Genomic DNA, 24,702 nt, shown 5'->3' on the forward strand with positions numbered 1-24,702 from the left:
AGATGTTGAAATGGCTGTGATCCCATCAGTTTGAATTGAGAAGAGAAGATTCTGCTGCCCCCCGGAGGAGGAGGAGGAGCAGAAGAAGAAGAAGAAGAAGAAGAAGAAGAAGAACAAGAACAAGAACAAGAACAAGAACAAGGAGGAAGACTTCTGTTTTCAAAGATGAAAAGAGCTTTTGTTCAAACTGTTATAATCCTTAAAGTGTGCCCCATAAGTTAATATGGTCCTCAATAATGCTTGTGGAGAAATCTCCATATACTGAAGAGAGAAGTCTCCACTCCCAAGTAAATTAGTGAAATATTTCTTTTTTTGAAAAAGATGGCAAACTGACTGAATTGTTTCTGTACATTGTCAGAGAGAAACAAAAGATGTTATGGGGGTAGGTGGAGTGTTCTAAAAGTTTTATTCTGAGTTTTATTAATTTTTCTTATAGTTTCCAATAATAAAGTTTTTCTTAGTACTCTTTAAAGTTTGAGCCTGTTTTGCCTTCCTCCTAATCACATTTCATGGCAGGAAATGAGTAAATAATTCTAATGGGTGCACTGGCAATTTAGCCAGCGCTAGACTCATAAATTTGTATATTGTCTGGGAATTCTTCAATTGGCAAACCAAAACCACTACACGGGGGAAGGGAGGTGACAGAATCCCCCTGGGACGGACAGGTCCCCATCCAGCCCCCTGGGCACCCTGGGACCTGCGGGGATTGGGGACACCGTGGTGAGGGGTGGGCAAAGGGGTGGGCACAGGGGGTCCTGGGGTGTCCTCGAGAGGGACCACGGATGTCTCTGCCCTTGGCAGGGCCAAGTGGGATGTGACTGAGCTGGAGGCGGCCGGGGGTGCCCCGGGGGTGTCCCTGCTGTGCCACAGCCCCCAGGCCTTGGACAGTTCCCAGGTGAGACCCCCATGGCACCCCCGGGGGTCTGGGGGACCGGGACTGTGCAGGGCCCCATCCCCAAGAGGGAAACACAGCCCAGCCACCCACGGGGACAGTGACACGGGGACGGGCACAGCCCTGGGGCTGCCAGGGGCACCTGTGGGGCAGGAGGGGTTTGGGGGCTCCCGGGGGTCTCCACCTCTCTGAGCCCAGTGGTCGCTCCACAGCCGCGCTCCAGCCAGGATTCCAAGCGGTGCCAGGTCCATTGGGATGAGGACAGACACCTGTGGCTGTCGGGGGTGGCTCAGAGGTTCTGCAGGCTGCGGGAGCTGCTGGGCACCTCCAGGCACTGGGGGCTGCAGGCACAGGGGCCCAAATGCACTTGGAGATCGCCCTTCCCCCACGCCACAAAGGTGACACTGGGGGATGTCCCAGAGAGGGTGCAGTGACCTCAGAGAATGGCTGTGATGTCACAGAGGGGCTGTGTCATCACAGAGTGGGTTATGTGAGGTCATTGATCACCTATGGCATGATAGAGGGGACTGTGTGACATCACACCGTGGTGGTGTGACATCAGAGAGCCAGCTGTGACATCACAGGATAAGTTGTGGCATTACAGAGCAGGCTGTGACTTCACATGGAAGACTCTCACATCATAGAGGGAGGCAGAATGACATCACAGAGTGGGCCATGACATCACGGAGTGGGCTGTGACAGAGTTCAGCTGTGTTACATCAGAGTGCAGTGACATCACAGAGCAGGCTGTGACATCAGCAGGGCTGTGTGACATCCCAGGGGGGATGCCTGAGGTCACTGGGCTGGTCACTCTGCCCCAGCCCCCCCTCACAGTTCCCCCCCAGAGAAGTCTCCCCTGCTGCTTGTGCCCAGCAGGGTCCCCTGTTCCCCTGGGTCCCCCCTGCCCCAGCTCTGCAGCCTCCCCCAAGGATGTTCCACAAATCAACCCCTTGCTGAACCTCATCCAATTGTCCTGGGCCCATGGCTCCAGCCTGTCCAGATCCCTCTGCAGAGCTTCCTGCCCTGCAGCACAGCCACACTCCCACCCAGCTTGGCCTCACCTGGACACTGACTGAGGGTGCCCTCCATGGCCTCGTCCACATCAGCAACAAAGAGATTTCACTGCCCTGGCCCCAACCCTGAGCCCTGGGCACACCCCTGGATGTGGCTCCATTGCCCAGCACTCCTTGGGCCTGCCCATCCAGCCAGATTTCTGCCCAGGGAACAGATGCTGCACAGGCTGTGGGATCAAGTTCCTGTGAGCCCAGAAGATTGGCATTAGTGCAGCTGTAGCTGTGCACAAGAGAGCTCTTCAGCCACTTTCTCTCTTTTCCTCCCTCTGGCCATGCAGGGAGCTCGGGACTTCAGCGTGTGACTCGAGTGTGCAAAGAGCAAATCTGGGCAGAATCGGGGCAGGGAGGGTTTGGGACATCTTGGGATCTGTGCTGGGCACAGAACGTGTTTTCCATTGCTCTGAGACTGTCTGCTGTGGAAAGTGGATGAAATATCCAGCACAGGAATGACTTTTGGTTTTTTAGGGAGCTGTGCCTTTACTTGGTTTTGTTTGGTGACAATAAATGAACATCCCTCTGTGTCTGGGGCAGCTCCTTCTGCAAGGAAAGCAGGTGGGAGTTGGTGCCAAGGAGCTGAAAGCTGCAGGCACAGCCTGGGGTGCAGGAAGCTCAGATTTGCACAAGGCTGCTCTGAGTGCCAGGGGTTGGATGGGGGAAATGGTGGGGTGGGGGTAGGGACAGAGTGTTATTGACTGTCAGCCATCAAGGGTCTTGATTTTTGTATCTGTTTAGACTGCATTAGGATGTTTTGGAGATCAATATCAACAGGAGATTGCTGATACTAATCTATAAACAGAAAAAAAACAAAAAAAAACAAAACAATTTTTTCTAAATTGTTTTCAATACAGTATATTCTCTTTGAATGGACTTCTGAAATGTTTCTAATTAACCACAGAAGAATTGAAGATTTGAATTATTCCCATGGGCTAGTTTTATTTGGGTGTTTTGAACAAGTGTTAATTAGTCGTTGACACTGAATTTCTCAACTGAAGAGCTCAGGAAAGAAGAGGCCTCTGGAGTAGTGAAATTCATCAGCAGCCTCCAAGTGGCTGAGGATCCATCCTCATCAGAGCAGCAATGAACAGAAATGGGCACAGCTTTGTGGCTGCCCCAGCTTTGGGATGGGCCCTGGGCCTGGAGCAGGGGCAGCTCTGGAGGGCCCCAAGGCCAGGGCTGTTGTGCTGGCCTGGGCAGATGGGATGGCAGGAGGGGCTGCAGAGCTGTCAGGAGCTGAGGGAGAGGGGAGCAGGGCACCCAGGGAGCCTCCTTTTGCCTTGGCCAAGCAGCTTGGCCATGGCTGGGGCTGAGTCCTCTCTGAGCTGCAGCTGCTGCTGTGCCCTTGGCAGGGGCTGAGGCCGTGGGGCCACTGCCCAGAGCCCCCTGGCCTGAGCAGAGCTGTGGGGCCAGAGCCGGCTGGGCTGTGCTGGGGAGAGGCCCTTGGTGCTGCACAGAGCTCAGGGCAGCTGGCACAGCTTGCAGGGAGCTGGGCTGGCCTGAGAGAGCCTGCCAGAGAAAGCAGCAGTGTCCATGTCAGCCTGGCTGAGCGGGCAGGGGCACGACTCAGCCCAGGCCTTGTGGGGCAGGGCCAGCGCCTGGGCAAGGCATTGCAAACAGGCAAGTGGCCCAGAGAGGAGGCTGCTCTGTGCCCTTGGTGGCATGCACAGAGCAGGGAGGGGGCCCAGGACATTTGTCAGCACCAGCCTCTGTCCCCAGCCCTTGCCAGCCCTGGCTGCTGAGCCCAGCTTTGGCCTGGGCTGAGTTTGGCTGTGGCCCAGCTCCATCCTCCTGCGGGGCTCAGGGCCTGTTGCCGGCCATGGCCAGCCCTGCCCGGCCTCTGTGCTGGCCCAGAGCCCGGCAGAGCCCGGGGCAGGGCTGTCAGTGCAGGCCCACAGGTGCCACGGGCTGTGCAGGAGCTGGCAGAGGCTGTCCAGCAGGGAGGCCATGGGGCACAGAGCCCCAGGGCTGCTGTGGGCACCATGGCACTGGGGCCGTTCCCACCCGCAATGCTCCTGTCCTGGGCTGGGCCTGCACAGGGGCTGGGCCACCATGACTGGGGCAGCAAGATTTGAACTGAGGCCAGGGTGGTAAAACCCCCTGGCTGAACCTTGTGGAGGAGGCTGTTTTGAGTGCCTCCACAGCTCAGGAATCCATCATGGAGTTTTAGTCATCAGTAATAGGTTGACAATTATCTCGTGTTTCCTTGAAATTCCATTGTACCACAATGGTCTCCTTGATTCCATGAGGTTGTAACGTGAAACAGTGGACACTTGAATCCATGCATTTCTATTCCATCAGAGTGGTTTCTTGCATTCCATGAGGCCCTGCAGTGTCACTAGGGACCCTTTGGTCCACATGTTTCCATTGTGTCACAATGGTCTCCAGAGCTCTAACTTGCTCATTTGTGCCACATGAAACAGTGGACATTTGCTTCCAAGTGTTTCCACGGTGTCACAATGGGTTCCATGAGGTCCCTCTTTGGAACAATTCAGACTTGGTTCCATGAGTTTCTATTGGGTCACAATGTTCTCCTGGCGTCCATGAGTGCCTGCTGTGTTTACAATTGACACTTGGTTCCCCAAGATTCCATGGTGTCACTGTGCTCTCCTGTGATTCACGAGGCTGTGCTGTGTCACAATGGACACTTGCTTCCTCCAAGGCTCAAGATGTCCCAGTGGCACCAGGTATCCATCAGGCCCCGCTTTGTCCTAATGGATTCTTGGTTCCATGAGAATCCATTGCATCACAATGTTCTCCTGGGTGCCATGAGGATGTTCTTTGTCACAGTGGAGCCTTGCTAGCACGAGCCTTGGCAATGTCCCAGTGGGTTCCATGAGGCCCTGCCATGTCACAATGGACACTTGCTTCCATGACATTCCATTGTTTCACACTGCTCTCCCAGATCACATGAGGCCTTGTTCTGCCACAGTGCTGTCTTGTTTCTACTAGGCCTGGCAATATTTCCATGGCCCTTGTGTTCCATGTGGCCCCTCTCTATCAGAATTGACCCTTGGTTCCATTGCCTCACAAAGGTCCCTATATTTCCATGACCTGCCCTGTCTCTCAATGGACACTGGATTCCACAAGAGCTGACAATGTCCCCATGGCACCTGTCTCCTATTCGCCCTCACTTTGTCAAGATAAAGCCTTGGTTCCATGAGACTCCACTGTGTCACAATGTTCTCCTTAGCTTCCTGAGAACCTTATGTCTTCACAATTGACACTTGGTTCCTTAAGATTTGATTGCATCACAGGAGTCTCCTTGGTTTCATAAAGCCCAGGTTTGTCACAACAGTCTAGGGATATTCCATTGCAACACAATGTTCTCCTTCACTCTGTAAGGCTGCAGGGTGAAACAGTGGACACTTGGTTCCATGAGATTCCATTGGGTAACAATGTTCTTTTGTATTTATTAGGCCTGGCTCTACCACAATGAATGCTTGCATGAGCCTTGGAAATGTTCCATTGGCACCTGGGCTCCATCAGACCCTGCTGTCTTTAAAATCTAGCTGTTGCTCCAAGACATTCCATTGCCTCACAATGGTCTCCTCAGTCCCATGAGGCCCCTCTGTGTCACAATGCAGCCTTGGGTTATTGAGATTCCACAGCGTCACAATGGTCTCCTGTGTTCCATTAGGCCCAGTTGTGTCACAATGGACACCTGGTTCCATGAGCAGTGGCAATGTCCCAGTGGCACCTGTGTTCCATGACACCCTGCTGTGTTACACCTGACAGTTTGTTCCATGAGATTCCATGGAGTCACAATGGTCACTTGGGCTCCATGAGGCCTCGCTGTTTTGACAATTGACACTTGGCTCCATCAGATTCCATTGCCCCACAATGTTCTCCTGGGTTCCAAGAGGCCCTGCTGTGTCACAATGGCCCCTTGCTTCCATGAGCCATGGCATGGTCCCACTTTTCCCTGGGTTCCATGAGGCCGTGCCGTGTTCACAACTGACACTTGCTTCCATGAGATTCCATGGAGTCACCATGGTCCCCATGTTTCCATGAGGCTGTGCTGTGTCACAATGGACACTGGATTCCACAAGAGCTGGCAATGTCCCAGTGGCACCTGTGTCCCATGAGGCCCCACTTGGTCAAAGTAGAGCCTTGGATCTGTGAGATTCCAGGTTGTCCCAATGGTCTGCTGAGTTCCATGAGGCTGTGCTGTGTCACAATGGACACTGAATTCCACATGCCCTGGCAATATCCAAATGGCACCTGGCTTCCATGAGACCCCACTGTGTTTGCAGCTGACACTTGGTTTCCCCAGACTGCCACTGTGTCACAGTGCTCTCCTGGGTGCCATGAGGCCCTGCTGTGTCACAATGGACACTTGCTTCCATGAGATCCCATTGTGTCACAGTGCTCTCCCAGGTCCCATGAGGTTGTGCTGTGCAATAATGGAACCTTGTTTCTACTTGGCCTGGCAATGTCCCAGTGGCACCTGTGTGCCATGAGGCCCCTCTTGGTCAAAGTAGAGCCTTGGGTTGATGTGTGTGAGGGTCCATAGTGGCACAGAGTCCCCAGGCAGGTGCAAAGGAGAGATGCTTTATTATAAAACCAGGCCTTTTTAAGCATTTAGCCCATTATCACTGACATAGTTTAAAGCATAAGAGAGACAATTCCACCAACCACCACACACCATCATGGGAACACTCAATGGTTATGTAACGTGCTTTTCTACTCCTAATTCAGCTGAGTCTCTTTCCCACAGTCCTCTTCTACTTAGCCGAAGTAACAGGCCTGAGCCATGATTTTACAAGGCCTTCCTTTTGTGAAGTTTTTTTATTGGTGATATTTCTCTTCTTTTTTTATGTGTTGCACAGCTAAAACTGTCTGCACCAGTGAAGCCATTATCTTATTAAGGTTATATTGATCATTTGTCGCACACAAGATAAAATACATGGGATACCTATCACAATCATTAAGAACACCAAGGATAACTATAATGCTATACATTACTAAATGTTTAAGTCATGCCCTGAAGCAGGGATGTTTGAGCCATGAAGACATCCCCACCAATCACCCTCATCATGTTTCTGTAGCTGTTTAGTGAGCTGCTCAATATTACTAATTCTCTCGTGAATGGACTCTGAATGATCACTTAAGTTCATGCAGCACATCCATCAAAATCTTCACACCCATGGCCTTGAGCCAAGAGCAAGAAGTCAACGGCCTTCAACAGGCTGCTCTGTTTTGCAGTGTTGCATGTTGCACCAATTTAAGATCAATTAGCATTGCTGAACGAGTGGCAATAGTGGCATTAACTTCCTTTGCAAGCCAGCAGCCAAGCTTGTTTAAAGAAGCCAAAGCACGAGCAGTACCAATTGCTAGGCACTGCTAGTAGGGAGATGGGGATTTGGGCACGAGCAGGGGACAGGGTTTGTTCAGGTGCCCAGGAGAGCACAGTAATAACAACTGTTCCCTTGTGCTCCCTGTAAATGAGCTGGGTAAGCCACAGCCGGGGGCCTAGTGTTACAGGACAGGTGAGGTATGTTTTGGCAAGCACTAACTATCTCAACTATATCACAAGTATGCCAAGTATGAATAGACAAGAGTGCCTTTTTACAGTCATTGTTTGCATTTTCATACGTCATAACAGATTTTTCGTGTGCCCTCATCATCAACCTGTGAGAGAGCACAGCCTGCAGCCTGTCCATAAATGTCATGTGTGGTTCTGTGGGACCCTGTTGAATTCCAGTATAAGAAATGTTAGCATTCTTGTCTGCCACTGGGATCCATCACAACGCTGCAATAGAAAGGTGGGAAATGAGGCCATAAACATCGTGTGGATAGCCTGTCTGTGACCAGGTGTGTGCATACACACCCTCACCAGATAACTGAACAACAAGCACAGGAGGATCCCTTCACTGCAGGTGTCCTGCCTGAGCCATACAGGACTCGGGGTAATCTGAGAAACAAACTATATGTTGTGTCATAGTTAAGATCATTTCCATGATGTTTTTCCAATCAACAGGCCTAAGAACACAGGCAGCACTTATGGTGTCTAAGTAAGCAATACCATGTTCAGAAGGCACACCACTTGCCTGCTCCAGTCTCCACAGCTCTCTCACAATAGTGTAGTCTACATCGTTGTCAACTGCTGTATGACCTTGTTCATAAACAACCAGATATGCAGTAAGAAATGAGAGGCCTGGGCCCTGATCCCACATAGAGTATAATTTGAGCATTTATGGGTGCTCAGTCTGAAGGATAGGGTGATTCAGGATAGCTACCCCAAGTGACCACCTCCTCAGGGGGTGGGATGGTCACAGAGCCAGCCAACAGCTCTTGGCTAGTGTTAGGTGGGGGGGTTGTATCACATAGGGGCCCGAGAGAGGACAGGGGAGCTGCAGGATTCCAGGGGCCCAGCAAGGGCAGGGGACTACAAAGAGCTGGAGGAGCAAGCATGCCCAAGGGCCAATAGTGGCTGAGGGGCCAACAATGGGCGGGGGCTTCGAAGAGCTGGGGGGCCCAAGCATGGCCAGGGGCCAATACTGGCCAAGGGGGCTGCTGTAAGTGAAGCAGCCGTGGGGAAGGAGGAGGGGGGTTTGTGCTGGGGGGCAAGTGGTGAAGGAGCTGCTGTGGTAGGCAGTGAAGAAGTGGCAGTGGTGGGGAGCACGGGCAGTGGAGGAACCACAGCACCCTGCAGGGCCTCTGATGTGGGACAGGTGTTGTCTTTTACATGTGTGAAAATCCAATCCAACACAGCAAGTAATTGAGCATTGGGAATGTCTCTGTTCTGATGTTGTAAAAACCACTGTAAATTCTCTAGGATCTGCTTTTGCTCAACTGACAGCTTTGCTCCCAGGATGTGACACATTGCTCACCTCAAACTGATGAATGTGTGTGCTGAGATGGAGTAAGGTGAGGGTGGGGGTCACTCGGGGTGTCTGGGTCTGCTGCCTGGGTCCACTGCTGGGATCCTCTGCCTAGGTCTGGTGTCTGGATCTGCTGCCAGGGGCTGCTCCTTGAGTCTGCAGAGCTTTGGTTTCTGTCACAGGCCACTCTTCGCTGCAGGTTGATCTTCTACCTTCAGGTGCCAGCTGTGGGTGAGGGTCCATAGTGATGTAGAGTCCCCAGGCAGGTGAAAAGGAGAGATGTTTCATTGTAAAAACTGGCATTTTGAAGCAGTTAGCCCATTATCAGTTACTGTTTTCAAGCATAACAAACACAATTCAAGCAACCAGCATACACCACCATATGAACACGCCATGGTTATGTAACATGTTTTTCGATTCCTAATTCAGCTGAGTGTCTTTCCCACAGTCCTTTTCTACTTAGCTCAAGTATCAGACCTGAGCCATGCATTTAAAATGCCTTCCTTTTGTAAAGTTTTACTTATCGTTAATAGGCTGGCAATTGACCCTTGTTTCTTTGAGGTTCCATTGTATCACAGTGGTGTCCTGGGTTCCATGAGGTCTCACCATGAAACAGTGGACCCTTGATTCCATGAGTTTCCATTCCATCACAATGGCCTCTTGGGTTCCATGAGGCCCTGCACTGTCACTAGGCAGCCTTTGTTCCACATTTATCCATTGTGTCACAACAGTCTCCAGTGCTCTATGAGGCTGCAACATGAAACAGTGGACATTTGCTTCCATGTGATTCCACGGTGTTCAAATGTTCTCCTGGGTTCCATGAGGTCCCTCTTTGAAACAACTCAGAATTGGTTCCATGAGGTTCTGTACTCAACAATGGTCTCTGGAGTTCCAAAGTGTCACAGCAGACCCTTGGTTCCATGAGGTTCAATGCTATCACCATGGTCTCCTTGGTTCCAGGAGCCACCACAATGTCACAACAGAGCCTTGGTTCCATGAGGTTCCTGCAGCAGGTCTTCCCCTATGGCCCAGCAGAGCTCATCTGTTCTGTCCATCAGCTGGGCCATCACTCAGGACTTCTTCCCCCTCTCAGGAATTGCTGAGATAACCCAGGCCGGACATCTGTCCTGTCCTGAGTTCTCTCTGGTGCCAGGGAGGTGGAATTCCCAGCTGACCATGAACATCTTGCCTTGAGAGCAGACTGAAGGGAGATGAGCCTTGAATTTCTGAGTGACACACACTTCGCTTTACAAACTAGAAAAGCTACACAAAACTTTCACCAAGCAGAAATCTCCTGCATAGTCCCTGGAAATGGGTAGTGTAGTAATTATGTCGAGATGGACACGACTGGCACCAACACCAGTCTATTAAAAACTTTTCATCCCTTCTCTCTGCTGACTTCCCTCAGGCAACTCTGACTCCTTTCCTCACAGACAGCTCCACACAGCATGAATCCTTCCCTCCTCTCTCTGAAAGTTTCCTTCTTCCTTCTACATGACCGGCTAACCCAAACCTGTCCCTTACCCAGCCCCCAAACCTATCTGTCCCTCACACAGCATCTTCTGACCTTATATGTCCCTTGCACGACCACATGTCCCTTCTTCCTCACAGCAGACTCCATCCCAAACTGCAGCACGCTCTCAGTCTCAGCTCCAACTCCATCTCCAAATGTAACTTATGGCCAGCTAGCCCACACTTTTATAACACCCAACCTTACTGGGCTGGAACCACCTAAAAAGAGCTTCCTCGCTTGGTCGAGCCCTCCGTGCTCTCTCCCCAGCCTCTGCCACGTTTTTACCTTTTTAACTCCTTTAGTTTCCAAAAAAATATCACTACCCTGTTATTTACACTTATAGACACAAGAGGACAGAATTACCTCAGAAACAGCAAAGCCTCAGGCCTCAAAAAATTTTAACCCATAGCAAATACAGTTAATAACACAAAACGGTAGTGTTATAGCAAAGATATTGCAAAAGTCCACAACAGAAAACATAGAAAACATTACCCAAAATCCGAAATTTCCACCACCAAAATTAGAGCAACACAAACACAAAAGACCAATCACCATATAAAATACTTCCTTCTAACAACCTACCACGAGCAAAGAGCACAATTTACACAGATCATTTCAGTTAGGATTATAGCAGCGATTTATGCTATTTATAATTCTGACAATACCTTGGTTCCTGTTCCAGTTACCCCCAAACTTGCTAGAGGCCACCCTGTGTTGTCAACAGAAACCCCTTTGCCAGCTTCCAAATTCCTTCCCCGAACCTGTGAGCTCTGTGTGCCCGAGGTCTCTGACACGCTCTTAGCCATGCACAGGCATCCCTAGCATCTTACTGCCAGGCATCCTACTCACCTTACCTCGGGCCTCTCCAAAAATAATTTAATAAAACATACCTCTAGGCCGTACAGGAGGTTGTTGTTCATCCCTGCAGTGAGGGACTGGGGAGCCGAGGTCCCCTCTGGAAAAAGTCCAGGGCACGTTGGGATGTCCACGTCCCCTGCGCTCCAGCAGCCAGACAAAGACCTCCTGCCTGGCTCGCCAACTGACTGTGGGAAGAAGGACCTGGCACTGAAATTGTAGAGAGGGTGTTTTATTGCCAGCTGGGACACTTGGGGGGATATCTCCTCCAAACCACGCGTACCTGGTCCAGACAGGTGCCAGGTATAAATACACATTGATCCCACAAGCCCACACCTCCCTGCCCGCCCATCTCCACCTTCTCCTGCTTTGTGTTATAATTGCCTGCCACCCTCCTGGTGGTCGTGCTCGGTGGTCTTTGGGATGAAGGCCGTACGTCTTCCTCAGTAATCGCTGTTTGAGCTCTGCTTCTGGGCAGGCACAGTGGAGGTCTGGCTCTTCTTCAGATGAACCTGTCCCACTCAAAAACACTAATCTGTTCATGGCTAGATTTTGGAGACACAGGTTTCTGCTTTGTCTGGCTTGTATGATACTTAGGTCTTGCTTTGCTGAATTTTGGCAATGCATCTTTATGTTTTTTTCGTGGCAACTAAGTTGCGATTTGATTTGTTACATACTGTTTCTGCTATGTGCTCTATTTTCCCTCCACTTGCTTAAGCATATTATAGGCTTCTATAATCCTGACTTTTCAAAACCATATGTGTTCTCCATCTCAACACAGCCTGATGACATTTGTCCTTGCTGCCTCTCCCATCCCAGTGCCCCAGGAACAGCCCCGAGCCACCTGTGAGGGACAGGCCCTGCTGGCCCAGGCCTGGGCTCAGGCCTTGGCCTTTCTGCTTCCTCCACCCAGCCCAGGCCTTGCTCAGCATTGCAGTTCCCTGCTCACAGCCTCGGGCTCCTGCAATCCTGGCCTCAAGGATCTGCTCTCACCACTCCCTGGGGAGCCTTTGGCACTTCCTGCCCTCAGTGGGGCCAGTGATGCTCCAAGGGACTTGGAGTTTTGCTTCTGCCTCCTTGAGCAGCTTCTTCAACCTTCTCTCAGTGCCTGGGGGTCCTGGACTCAGCCCCAAATCCACCGTGGGGATCATTAAAATGCAGAAAACCCTTAGGAGCCCTTTGTCTTCCTTCCAGTGTCTTCAAGTCTCCAGGGTTTGTGCAGCTCATTGGAGTCAGTTTTAAATTCTGCTAAGGAGGAAAATTTCAAAGTGCATCTCATGACTTTCTTTTACTCAAGGTAATGTTTTTCTACTTTTCAGTTCAGAGAGGAGGTGATAGAAGCAGTTTTAAAGTGATTTTGATGCTGAATGTCTCCTTAGAAGGTCTGGGTACAGAGAAGAAAGAGCCTCTTGCGGGCTGTTTGGGAAACCCGCTCCTCAACCCCATAATAACCATGTCATGATATCTCCTAACTGGGACTTAAAACCCAAAATATAAAAAAAACAAGTAATTTTTCTTTATAATACGAAAAAAAATATTAATGTGATAAATGTGTTTTGTCTTAAGTAAATTGTAACTATATTACAAAATTGTACTCATATCAATAGAAAAGAATTGTTACAAAGCAAAACTGGAAATAAGTGAAACAAAGCTGATGGAATCCTCCAGATGTTAGAAGAGAGTCATGGAAGGATGTAGGGCTGATAAGCAGCATCTAGAAATAGAAAGTTTCAACCTTGGAATGGGCCAAAATGGGATGATTACAGGCATGGGACTTGAGTAATGTTTTAAAGTGGGAACATATGCTTAGTTACATAACCCCAAGCTTAGTGTGCTTGTGCTACCCGCAGGTTACACCTCAGTCATTGATGAAGACCAAGAGCCTTCATTGGAAATAAGACCCTCAAAAGGATGAGATACCCCTAACCCATTAGTAGAGCATGTGCAACACAAAACAGTGACATAGATTTTAGGAATAGAAAGTAGGAGGAGCTTCCTAGAAAATTCTGTATTAATATGTATTAGTATATAGTATATAAGTGGGATTTTTGGCCCTGATTGTTTGGTACATGAGGAAGGACGAGCCCCTCCCCATAACCCTGGTCAGTTTTGCTTATGCTTTATACAAACCTCAATTATACTAAATTACTTCCTGCCAAATTTTGTATATACTCAAATACACGTATCTAATACTTTGATTATATTCATTTATATAGTTGTTACTATTAAAAATGTACTACTACATTTAATCTAGTTGTTTGATAAATTGCACAAATAGAACATCATTTATAACACTGGGACAATCTCTTTCCTGGTGGTAGACTCTTTGACAGTGTGTCCCCTTGGGCAAAGCACTTTCCCAGCTCCTTTGTTGCTTGCTGCACACCAGCCCAGCTCCCATAGCAGGGGTGAGTGGTGTGTCCCTGCTGAGCCCACAGGCTGAGCACTGCTCTTGTGGGATCCATTCTGTGGTCTGGGGGAGCTGTCACGGGCCAGGGAGGGTCAGGGCTGGCAGTGGCTGCTCAGGGATGGGTTTGGCCCAGGTCCCTGGAAGGAGCGACTGCCCAAGCAGCTGCGCTGGCCCCGGGCTCTCCTCCCGGTCTCCTGGGCTTTGTTGGGTGGCACAGCCTGTGCCAAGGGGTGCCAAGGTGCCTGCAGGCCCCAGCTCTGGGGCAAACAGAGAACGTCCTGGCCGTGACCAGCGAGCTGCCAGCTCAGCAGTGGAGCACAGCACGGGCTCACGCTCCACATCGCTCCCACAGATGCAGCCAGCACCTCAACACGTGTTCCTGATTCCCAGAAGGGCATTGGAAAGGGTTTCTGTCAGGGAACACGCTGTTTGATTGTGATAAGGGTAAGTTTGGCCATCTATTTCTGCCAGGAAACGAGCTCAACTGAACATCGACTGAGATCCTGCAAAATCAGCTCTTCTGTCCCAATAAAGAGATGGAGCTGTCACGCCAGTGTCCGGGTGGTACCAGCAGCAAAGCCCACACGGCAGCAGCACTGGCTGAGCTCCATGTCCAGGAGCAGCCATGGATGCCCATGGTGCGGGCAGGCAGGAGCCAGGCAGGGGCTGCTGTGACCAGCGGCGAGGCCTCGAGGGGCTGGGGGAGCCCATGCTGAGCGTCCCTGGGCTGAGGGCACATCTCCTGCAGTGCCATCATCTGGGCCTGCACCTCACGAGGCACACAGGGCTATTTTGGGGTCTCTGCTAAGGTGTGCACGGATCCCCTGTGAGGTGCAGTGGAGTTAAACTTGAGGGGTTTTTTTACTCTTCTCAGCACAGTACAGGGACACTCTTGGCAGAGGTTTTGCTTAGTTGGAGAAAACCTCTTGCAAACCCTTGGGCCCGGCCTGTGGGCACAGATGGAGCCCATTCCTTGAGGCCAGGCAGGGCTGGGCCAGGTGAGGCCTGGGCAGGGAATGGCTGTGGCCATGGTGGGGTCTGATGAGGCTGTGCTGGTGGCCAAACACACATTTACAGCCATGGCCATTGGCCCTGGCCCTGTGCTGGTGGCCACACACACATTTACAGCCATGGCCATTGGCCCTGGCCCTGTGCTGGTGGCCAAACACACATTTATAGCCATGGCCATTGGCCCTGACCCTGTGCTGGTGGCCAAACACACATTTACAGCCATGGCCATTGGCCCTGGCCCTGTGCTGCAGCCACACACACATTTACAGCCATGGCCATTGGCCCTGGCCCTGTGCTGCAGCCACACACACATTTACAGCCATGGCCATTGGCCCTGGCCCTGTGCTGCAGCCACACACACATTTACAGCCATGGCCATTGGCCCTGGCCCTGTGCTGGTGGCCAAACACACATTTACAGCCATGGCCATTGGCCCTGGCCCTGTGCTGCAGCCACACACACATTTACAGCCATGGCCATTGACCCTGGCCCTGTGCTGGTGGCCAAACACACATTTACAGCCATGGCCATTGGCCCTGGCCCTGTGCTGCAGCCACACACACATTTACAGCCATGGCCACTGGCCCTGTGCTGCAGCCACACACACATTGACAGCCAGGGCTGCTCCCTGGGGCACAGGAGGCACCCGGGGGTGTAACTGAGGCCATGGTTCCTCACTCTGAAGGGACACTGGCTCTGTTCATTTGGAGGGCACAGCTTAGATCCCAGTTACCTTTGTGAACCTGCTGGGGAAGTGTTGAGGGGCAGAGAGTTCCAACCCTTCTCAGTGGGAAGCATGGCTGATGATGTGAGTTTCTTTAGTTTTTTGCCCTCACAATTTGTGTCCTGGCAGAGGGTTAAGTGTGCTTGCTTTCAGTAGGGCCCTTTTCTTCTTGGTGCTCAGTGGGGCTGCAATGCAGCCAGGGTTGAAGGAGGATCTCTGGCTGCTTGGGCCATGGTTGTGGGACTCCCTGGCTTCATCCTTCTTTTGGCTGTGATTTCAAGTGTTGCTTGTGCAGGCATTTTACAGTAACTGGCTTCAGTTTGTTCATCTTGTCACCAAAATTTGGGAATAAACCTCTTGAACAGCACTATGGTGTTAAGAGGCAGGCATGACTTTCTTGAAGTGCTGGATGCACAGGCCATTGGGATGACAAGGTCTTCTTGGGGGGTCTTCAGGCACCCTGGTCATTGAATAAGGAGGCTGATTCTTCTGGCAAAAAGATTGTTTTCCATGTGTGGGAAAGAATCACCTCTCACTTCCCCATCCCTTTCTATACAAAGTTATACACCAAGTGCATTCACATGTCTCTATCTGTCTTGTTAATCTAGTTTTCTATCAATCTTACTAATCTATGAAATATGTCTATGCATGGTATTTTGTTTATTTGTAAATTATGATACATCTGTTGAGAGCTGGAAAATAATACCATCCATCTTTGATATAGCAAAGCTTGGGTTTAGGAGCAGACATGAACTGTGATTTCTTTCTTGCTAGACATATGCTGCCTTGTTTAGATTGACTTTGACCTGAAATCCTGCATAGCTGGAAAATGACTGGTGGACATGGTTGTGATATCCTTAAAAGTCCTTTTTTTAAGTTTTAATTTTTTTCCTCTTTGATGGCTGGTAAATACCTTCTTCCTTAAGCTATGTGCTGGCAATATTGGAGGTAGAAAATAACATAATACTGCATATTTTAGATACTTTATAGTTTTCCTGTGAAATTTTATTGTAGTATCTCCTCTCTAAAATCCCCTCAAAACCAAATCAGCAGGTCAGCTACTGAGCACAACTTCCTGCCTAGCTGCAGCTCATGTTTCTGCAGTGGAAGTGGCTTTTTGTTCTTCTGCACGTGTATCAAACACGACAAATGGAAAGGCTGCTTACAGAGGAGAGAGCCTTGTTGAGTGTAGCCTGGACTTTGGGAAGGTGGTAGCTGTTAGATCAATACACAGCAAACTGCCCAAACCTTTTCTTGTAACTGCTCTCTGGTTATTTTGGCCTGGCTTCTTTAGGAGGTTCTATTTTCACTTAGAAATGGCACGAGAACACTCAGTGTGCTCCCGTGGAGCCAGTGCTGGCACAGGACAGATGGAGCTGGGACAAACAGCACATTGATTTTGATCTCAACAAGAAGCCACCTGAGCTCCTCATGACAGCAACCCCACAGACTGGTAATGGATCCATTAAAATGAACTCATCACAAAGCTTTTCACTGAAACTCTGACATACGGAGCTTGTTCAGTTCTGCCACGGAGGAAGGGACTTTGAAGACAAAGAGGTTTAGCAAGGAGATCCATGCACAGCAAAACTGTCCTCTTGCAAATGATGTCTTAGGATGTAAACCCTCATCCACAGTCAGGTTTTACCCCTCCATTTACCCAAATTCTTGGTCTTAATTCCTGTGTCAGTAGGAAAATGTGACAGGGAAGTGTAGAGCCTCCTTTTCTTCTTGAGCTGGGCAGCTTGGAACCTCATCTTCTCCCACAGACAGGAACAGACAAACTGGAATTTTGTCATGAAACCGTACTTTGGGAAGTTTGCCCTGAGTTTATTTTTGCCCAGAAGTATCTGAGATTCACTGGAATATTTACAAGCCATAAATAAGCCATTGATTTATTGTCGTTGCTATCATCTCTCATATTTTACAACTTTTCTGCTGCACAAGAACCAAGCTCTTGCAGAACTCTTTCCCCATGCATTTCTCCAGTGTTTCTTGCAGATAAGCGTGGATGTCAGCCTGGCTGGGACACAGAGTCAGCCAGATTTCACCAAGAAAGAACCAGGCATTGAGTTCATGCCCTGGGAAACATTTGGTAACTTGGTGCAAACCTAACTGCTCTTCCCACAGTCCTTAGTGTTGTTCTGTAAACTGGTTCAAGTTCTGCTCCCCTATTGGTTATTCATTCCCCTTATATGTCATCGTTCCAGAAAGTTCTTCCCCCGAGGGTATCTATTGTCACGGCCCCCTTGTTTCGGGTCCTCGGAGTTTGTCCCCATGCAGCGTTCAGTTTCTGGGCATTGTCCCTGCTTTATTTTCCATTAAAGTTCTTTACTTTTTGGCCAACTCCCTTGTTCCCACTCCTTTATTTTTGCCACTTAATCCCTCAATACTTCAAGCCCAAATGTTTTCCAGCCACCTTCACCACAACACACGACTGTGTCTTGAGTGTAAGAATTTTGCATTTTGAAACTGGGACATAAAATATTGAAAATGAAAGTTGTAAGTACCGATGGAGAGTGTGACAGCATCTTTTCCTCTACAACGTGCAGCACCCCAAGGCCTTCATCAGTGGGGTTGTGGGTGCTCAGAGCTTTGTCCTGTGCCACTCTGGCATGTCATGAAATGGGACTTCACCTGCCACCAGCCCAGGTCACCCTCTGCCACCGCAGCTCCTTGGACCTTGTGTCCACAAAGCAGACACAAAGTGTTTCTGCTGCTCCCCGCTTGGCACAAATCCACAGTGAGCTGGGATTTTTCCAAGTCTTGTGTCTCCATTGTGCCATATTCCTAAAGAACCAGGAGCCCATCCCGATGAATACAGTGAGTTTTATGCATGGTTGTCAGCTCCACTTCCTGCCTACAAATCCTGAAAATGCTTCTAAATGCTGCTCCCTTCAGCTCTTGGACACCCACTCACACAGAGCTGGGAAAAAAAAATCTCCTGGCTGCCAGCTTACAAGGTGACTTGTGCCAAAGTTAGAGCTCTGTGAGAAATCTCTATCCAGCCCTATTCTTTTACTGTATCTATATGTGGGGGTGTACATGGATGTGTCTTGTGTACAAGGAAGGAGTGTGCAAGCAACGTGACTGACACTTCTACTCTCTGTGTTCATTCCATACCCATGGATACAGAGACATCCAAGAGCCCCTGGCACAGACAGACCCTTCTGTCCATGGATACAGAGACATCCAAGAGCCCCTGGCACAGTCAGACCCTTCTGTCCATGGGTACAGAGACATCCAAGAGCCCCTGGCAGTCAGACTCTTCTGTCCATGGATACAGAGACATCCAAGAGCCCCTGGCATAGACAGACCCTTCTGTCCATGGGTACAGACACATCCAAGAGCCCCTGGCACAGTCAGACCCTTCTGTCCATGGATACAGACACATCCAAGAGCCCCTGGCACAGTCAGACCCTTCTGTCCATGGACACAGAGATATCCAAGAGCCCCTGGCACAGACAGACCCTTCTGTCCATGGGTACAGAGACATCCAAGAGCCCCTGGCACAGTCAGACCCTTCTGTCCATGGGTACAGAGACATCCAAGAGCCCCTGGCACAGTCAGACCCTTCTGTCCATGGGTACAGAGACATCCAAGAGCCCCTGGCAGTCAGACTCTTCTGTCCATGGATACAGAGACATCCAAGAGCCCCTGGCATAGACAGACCCTTCTGTCCATGGGTACAGACACATCCAAGAGCCCCTGGCACAGTCAGACCCTTCTGTCCATGGATACAGACACATCCAAGAGCCCCTGGCACAGTCAGACCCTTCTGTCCATGGACACAGAGATATCCAAGAGCCCCTGGCACAGACAGACCCTTCTGTCCATGGGTACAGAGACATCCAAGAGCCCCTGGCACAGTCAGACCCTTCTGTCCATGGGTACAGAGACATCCAAGAGCCCCTGGCACAGACAGACCCTTCTGTCCATGGGTACAGAGACATCCAAGAGCCCCTGGCACAGTCAGACCCTTCTGTCCATGGGTACAGAGACATCCAAGAGCCCCTGGCACAGACAGACCCTTCTGTCCATGGGTATGGGAGCACAGTGGGGATGGTTGGACAGCAAGTCCTGGACAGTGGCCAGACCCAGCTCCAGCCCTGCCAGGCCCTGCCAAGGCTCAGTGCTGGCTCCTCTGGAATGGCAAAGCCCTTCAGCCTCGTCCCTGCCCAGAGGGGCAGTGCTGGCCTGGCAGCACAGGTTGTTTTCCCCACAGGCTGCAGGAGATTAGAACACAACACTTGCAAACACTGACTGCAGGCCACAGATCTGGGTGCTCCCCATGAACCTCAGCCCTGGGACCACTGTCTGCCCCAAGCTTCAGGGGATGCAGTGGGAGCCTGGCTGGGCTCTGCCCTGGGCCATCCTGCAGTGACAGCTGCAAACAGGGAGCATTCAGCTGCCACAAACAGCCAAGCCAGGCCTCCAGGTCTGGAGGGGAGCTGCTCCAGCCCAGACTGCACTGTTGTGTGCTCTGCTCTGGGGCTTCCTGCACAGGGGACTGGACTGGTGTGCCAGAGGAGAGAGACAAAGAAGCTTCAGCTTAAGCCTAACTGAGCTGGGTGGGTGGGCTAGGAAGAGTGGAGAGGCTCAAGGGGATTCACAGAGCTCATTCTGCTGGAAGGACAAGGAAAAAGGAGTGAGAACTCAGCAGTGAGGAGAGCTGAGGGCAGAAGAGCAGCTCTGAATGACACTAAAATCTCACCAGACCTCTGAGACATTGCTGCTCTTCAGCCAGTGACAGGATGAGTTCCTAAGCCTGGGGCTCAGTCTTCCTCGTGGTAAAGGGCATCAAGGAAGGCAACAGTGTGATGGAGACTGTGATGGGCTGGGCACTCCCTGGGGAAAAGAGGGGGCAGTTGGGAAGTCAAAGGCAGGTGGGGGAGAGAACTGTTCAGAGAAGGGCTGGGCTACAGCTTGAGCAAGCTGAAAAATGTCATTTGGGGTCATCCCAGATGGATTTCATTTCAGAAGTTATTGAACAAGTTCATTTTTTGGGAGGTGTCATGTATTCCTCTGGAGATGTACACTCTGCAAACTGGTAGCTGGCTTGCCATAGTACCAGCCAAAGTGAGTCCATTCCGGGGGGCTGAAGGACAATGTTCCTATGGAATACAGATGGAGTTCATTAGGGGGATGCTGCTGCTCCCAGAGCCTGGCCGCAGCATCCCTGGGCATGTGGGGGCTTTCCCACTGGCACCTGGTGTGACCTGCTGCCCTCTCGCCAGCACCTGGGATTTGAGTACAAACTTGGGGTTGGAAAAGAAGCCACTGGTGTTGGAAGAGGGCACAGAAAACCCTGGCAAGGCCTGACCATGACAAGGTAAAACCCACTCAATGGAGGGGAAAATCCATGCTTTCATCCTCTCTGCCTGCATTGCCTGAAAAAAAATTTATGAAACCAAAGCAAACCAGGCGAGCTCAGCAGTCCAAGCCCTTTCTCACCTGCACAGCAAACCGGCTGGTGTGCAGGTTCTGGCCCCCCTCTCTGCTACTCCCCACCCATGGGTGTTTTTGTCAGGCTGGGTGGCCCAGCCCCAGTCCTGGGCAGAGTGGCTGGCAAAGGCTGCCAGCAAGGCTGGAAGCCGGCCCCCCACTCACCCCTGCTCAAAACAACTCAATTGAAGGCTCAGTGTCATGACTGGCAGCAAAAGGGAGAATCCCCACTGCCACACCAGGCTGGGCCCTGAGATGTTGGGCCAGGAGATGCTGGGACTGGGAGCATAGCCCTGCGTGGGCTCACCTGCAAAGTGAGTGTAGGCCGTGTCCTGCAGGCAGGTGCCACAGCCAAAGTCCATCAGTTTTGCCTGCCCGGTGGCCAGGTCAGCCAGGACATTCTGTGGTTTGATGTCCCTGTGCAGGACCCCGCAGCTGGTGCAGTGCCACACGGCCTCCAGCACCTGCCGGAACAGCTCCCGCATCACCTCCTCGGACAGGAGCCCCCGTGTCCGAATGAAATGCTGCAGGTCCTGACACTGCTCCGGGTGCTCCAGCACCATCACGATGTTGTTGGGGAGCTCAAGCCACTCCAGTAGCTGGATGACACCAGGGAAGCCGGTGGACACCTTGTCCAGCAGCACGATCTCCAGAGGTGCCCTGGTGCCGTCGGGCTGCTGGAGAACCACGATGCCGTCAGCGGGGCTGATGCTGTGCCAGGGCTCGGGAACCCTCACCCAGCCTGGGATGCTCTGCTGGCACCACGCCCGCTCTCTCTCGAGGCGTCCTGGCAGCTTCAGCCCTGCTGGGCCTCGGCTCATCCCTGCCCGGCACGTCCCGGCTTCTCCCGCTGGCCTCGCTCACTCACCAGCTCGCCCCAGTGCTGGACGCGATTCTGTGGCACCCTTTTGATGGCCACCTGCAAGCCAAGGGCAGCAGCGGGCTGAGCTCGCCTCCCGCTCTGCCGAGCCCCATCCTCCTTCTCCTCCTCCTCCTCCCGCGCCCCCTCCTCCTGTGCCCCCACCGCTCCCCGGGCGCCGTCCGAGAGCCGCGTCGCCGCCCAGACGCTGCCGAAGACACCGCGCCCCGGCAGCGAACCCAGCCGGTTCTGCTGCTTCAGTCCCACCTGCGCCTTCCCTGCCGGCGAGACGCGGCTGTCAGCGCTCGGCCCGGGGCCAGGAACGGCCCCCGAGCGCCCCTCAGCCGCCCGGGCCGGGAGGCCCCAGGCGTTCGCTCTGTGGAGCGGGACAGCGGCGGAGCTCAGGCCGGGGCAGCCGCAGCGGAGGCGGCGGGAGCGGCAGTGCCCTGTGTGTCCTCCACGGGCCCCGGGAGGAGCCGGGGCCGGGGCCGGGGCCGGGGCCGGGCCAGGCGGAGCCAGAGGGAGGCGATGCCGCCCCAGCCCCAGGCACTGATGCCCGCCCAGCAGCGGCACCGCCAGTACGGGCAGAGCCGGGCGGAGGCGAGACTGCCGCGGGACGGCCGGGACGGGGACGGGGCATGGCCCGGCCAGGAACGGGAACAGGGAGGCTGGGGATGGAGGGGCTCGTGAAGCACAAAAGGCAGACGGGGAGTGGGTGTGGGACCGCAGGAGAGGGAGTGGAGAAGCAAGAGAGGATTGATAGTGTGGCTTCTTTTGCTGCTGTCTCTGTTGCTTCTTTCACTCCTACCGCTGCAAGTGAAGCGCTGGCGCTGTTTGTCCGCATGTCCATGTGTCCGTTGCCCTCTCGCCCCCCGCACCGAGCCCCGCGCTCCCCAGGGGCAGCCGCTGAGCCTGTCCAAACATGGGAACTCTGCTGTGCTGAGCCAAGACCCACGTCTTGACTCCTGCACAGTGGCAGAGGAATTCCCTTGGCTGCTGCTGTGCATTGTCCCTGCTGAGAGTCAAACACTATCGGAGCACATTGTCTGAATGCAGAATTTGTACATGACCCAAGCACTGCACTTGTGTCTCCAGCATTGCTTTCCAAGAAAAACTGAGGAAGGCAAACTGTGTGCAGATCACAGTATTCTATAGTGTCTAAAACTTTCCAAGTCATGGATCTTAGAGGTGAGATCCATTTGGAATTAATAGAATGAAGAAGTAGTGCAACATGGAAAAGGGGAGCATAAAAATAAGTAGAGAAAAACATCTGTGATTGTTTCTTTCCATTTTCATTTCATTTCTGACAAGCAGTTTCAGTTTTCCAAGAATCTTCTCCACAGTCCTGTTCACTCTTTCCAAGAACCTTTCCTGGAGAACGAGGTGCAGCTTCTGTCACAAGATGTGCCACCAACTGCAGCTTCTCTTGGCTTTCCACACTGTGTGCAGCACGACTCTTGCAGCAAAGCAGGACAAAGATTTTGAGCACTTGACAGCTTGTTCGTTCTTTTCCTTGTGGGCTGGGGACTTGTGCCATGGGTAAGGTTTTCATTGTTACTGTTCTATGCTAAGAAAATAGAAGGTGGTACCAGGAATTGTTAGGGAATGCAACCCTGGCTGAATGCAGGGAAAGACTCTCCAGAGCCTGGAGCCAGAAGTGGAGAGTCGTGTGATAATCATTGCAACACCCCCATGGACATCTTGAAAGTGACCTAGAACATGAAAATGGGCTGACAGAGGGAGTTGGTTTCTGTGTTCAGTTTAGGTGATTTTACATCTCTTGCACTGGTATCAATCAAGAGTACCCTCAGGTCATGATAAGCACCAGAACAAGCTGGGCATCTCTGAGTAGATGACTAAAAGAATCTGAAAAGGAGAAATGCAGGGAATGAACTCTGTCTGTAAGAAGGGTCATTTTTTCCTAAGAATTTCCACTTCATTCCCTCTGCTTTTGTCCTTTTTAGCAAGGCTGCTGACATGCCAGATTCCCCATGAGAACCCTGAGCTTGTGGAAGTGCCTGAAAGATGTCCTGTTCCTCTGCAGGGACACTCAGGCTGAAACAGGAGCCTGAGGCCTGTGTGGGGAAGCCTCCTGGGAGCTGGAATTTGTGCCGTGCTGGGAGAGGAGGAGCAGGGGGAGAAGGCTGGGCGCTGTGTGTAGTTTTACAGATAAAATTCAAGTGGCAAGCAGAAGAGGGGCAAGAGCAGGCATGATCTACAATTCTCAAGGCAAAGGCAACGACAGCCTCCTGCTGTCAGCTCAGGGTGAGTAAAACAGGGCTGGAAGAAGCGCTGGGACCCGACCCTTTCTTTCTCTGCAGGCTGGGTCAGGGCAGCACAGGCGGGCCCTGAGGAATCAGGGCTGGGTGTGGGTGATTGTTGCTGTACTCCAGAATTGCCCTGGACAAAGGCCTTGGAAGCCAAGGCAGGAGCAGGTGGGAAGGGGCCGGCGCTGCTGCTGCTCCTGCCCGGGAGCCCCGGCTGGGCCGGGCCGGCGCCCACTGCGCTGCGGCTGCTGCTGCTGCCAGAGCCGGGCGGGACTCGGGGACAGGGAATGGACACGGGGGGACAGCAAAGGCCTTGGGGGCTGCAGGGATGTTGGTGCTGGGGCAGCGCCAGCACAGAGCTTCAGCCTGCAATGAACCCCGAGGGAAACGCTGGGGAAAGGCTCCATTTCAGCCTTTCTTGACTCATTGCTGTGAAAGGACCGAAATAAAAGGGGAACAAGCAGGGCCTGACCCCTTCTCCTTTGGGAGGAGCCATGAGGGGCCGTGAGGGGCCATGGGAGGCCAAGGCACCTCATGGAACAAAGGGTCCATTGTGACACTGTGGAAGCAAGGAGATTGTTGTTGGCAGTACAGAAGGTCACAGAACCAAAAGTCCATTGTGACATTGTGAGGCCTCAGGGAACCATGGAGACCATTATGACACCTCAGGACCCATTGGAACCAAGGGGCCATTGTGACACTGCAGGGCCTTGTATAACCAAGGGGTCATTGTAGCACGTCAGGGCCTCATGGAATCAAGGGGATCGTAGTGACACTGTGGGGCTCTATGAGACCATGGGGACACTCTCAGTCTGTGAAACCAAGGATACCA

At 51.9% G+C, this 24,702-nt stretch overlaps 1 protein-coding gene across 1 annotated transcript in view; it reads left to right on the forward strand.

Annotated features, from left to right (window-relative positions):
- Positions 1-11,280: 11,280 nt before the first annotated feature.
- The window catches only part of LOC148217440 (serine/threonine-protein kinase pim-1-like), a 35,964-nt gene continuing 22,542 nt past the window's right edge, over positions 11,281-24,702 (forward strand). Inside the window, 1 exon segment of the mRNA XM_088158628.1 lies at positions 11,281-11,372. Coding sequence (XP_088014754.1) covers positions 11,281-11,372 — 92 coding nt within the window.

This window comes from Sturnus vulgaris, unplaced genomic scaffold (genome assembly GCF_052056855.1).
Source record: "Sturnus vulgaris isolate bStuVul1 unplaced genomic scaffold, bStuVul1.hap1 Scaffold_84, whole genome shotgun sequence".
Classification (NCBI taxonomy): Eukaryota; Metazoa; Chordata; class Aves; order Passeriformes; family Sturnidae; genus Sturnus; species Sturnus vulgaris.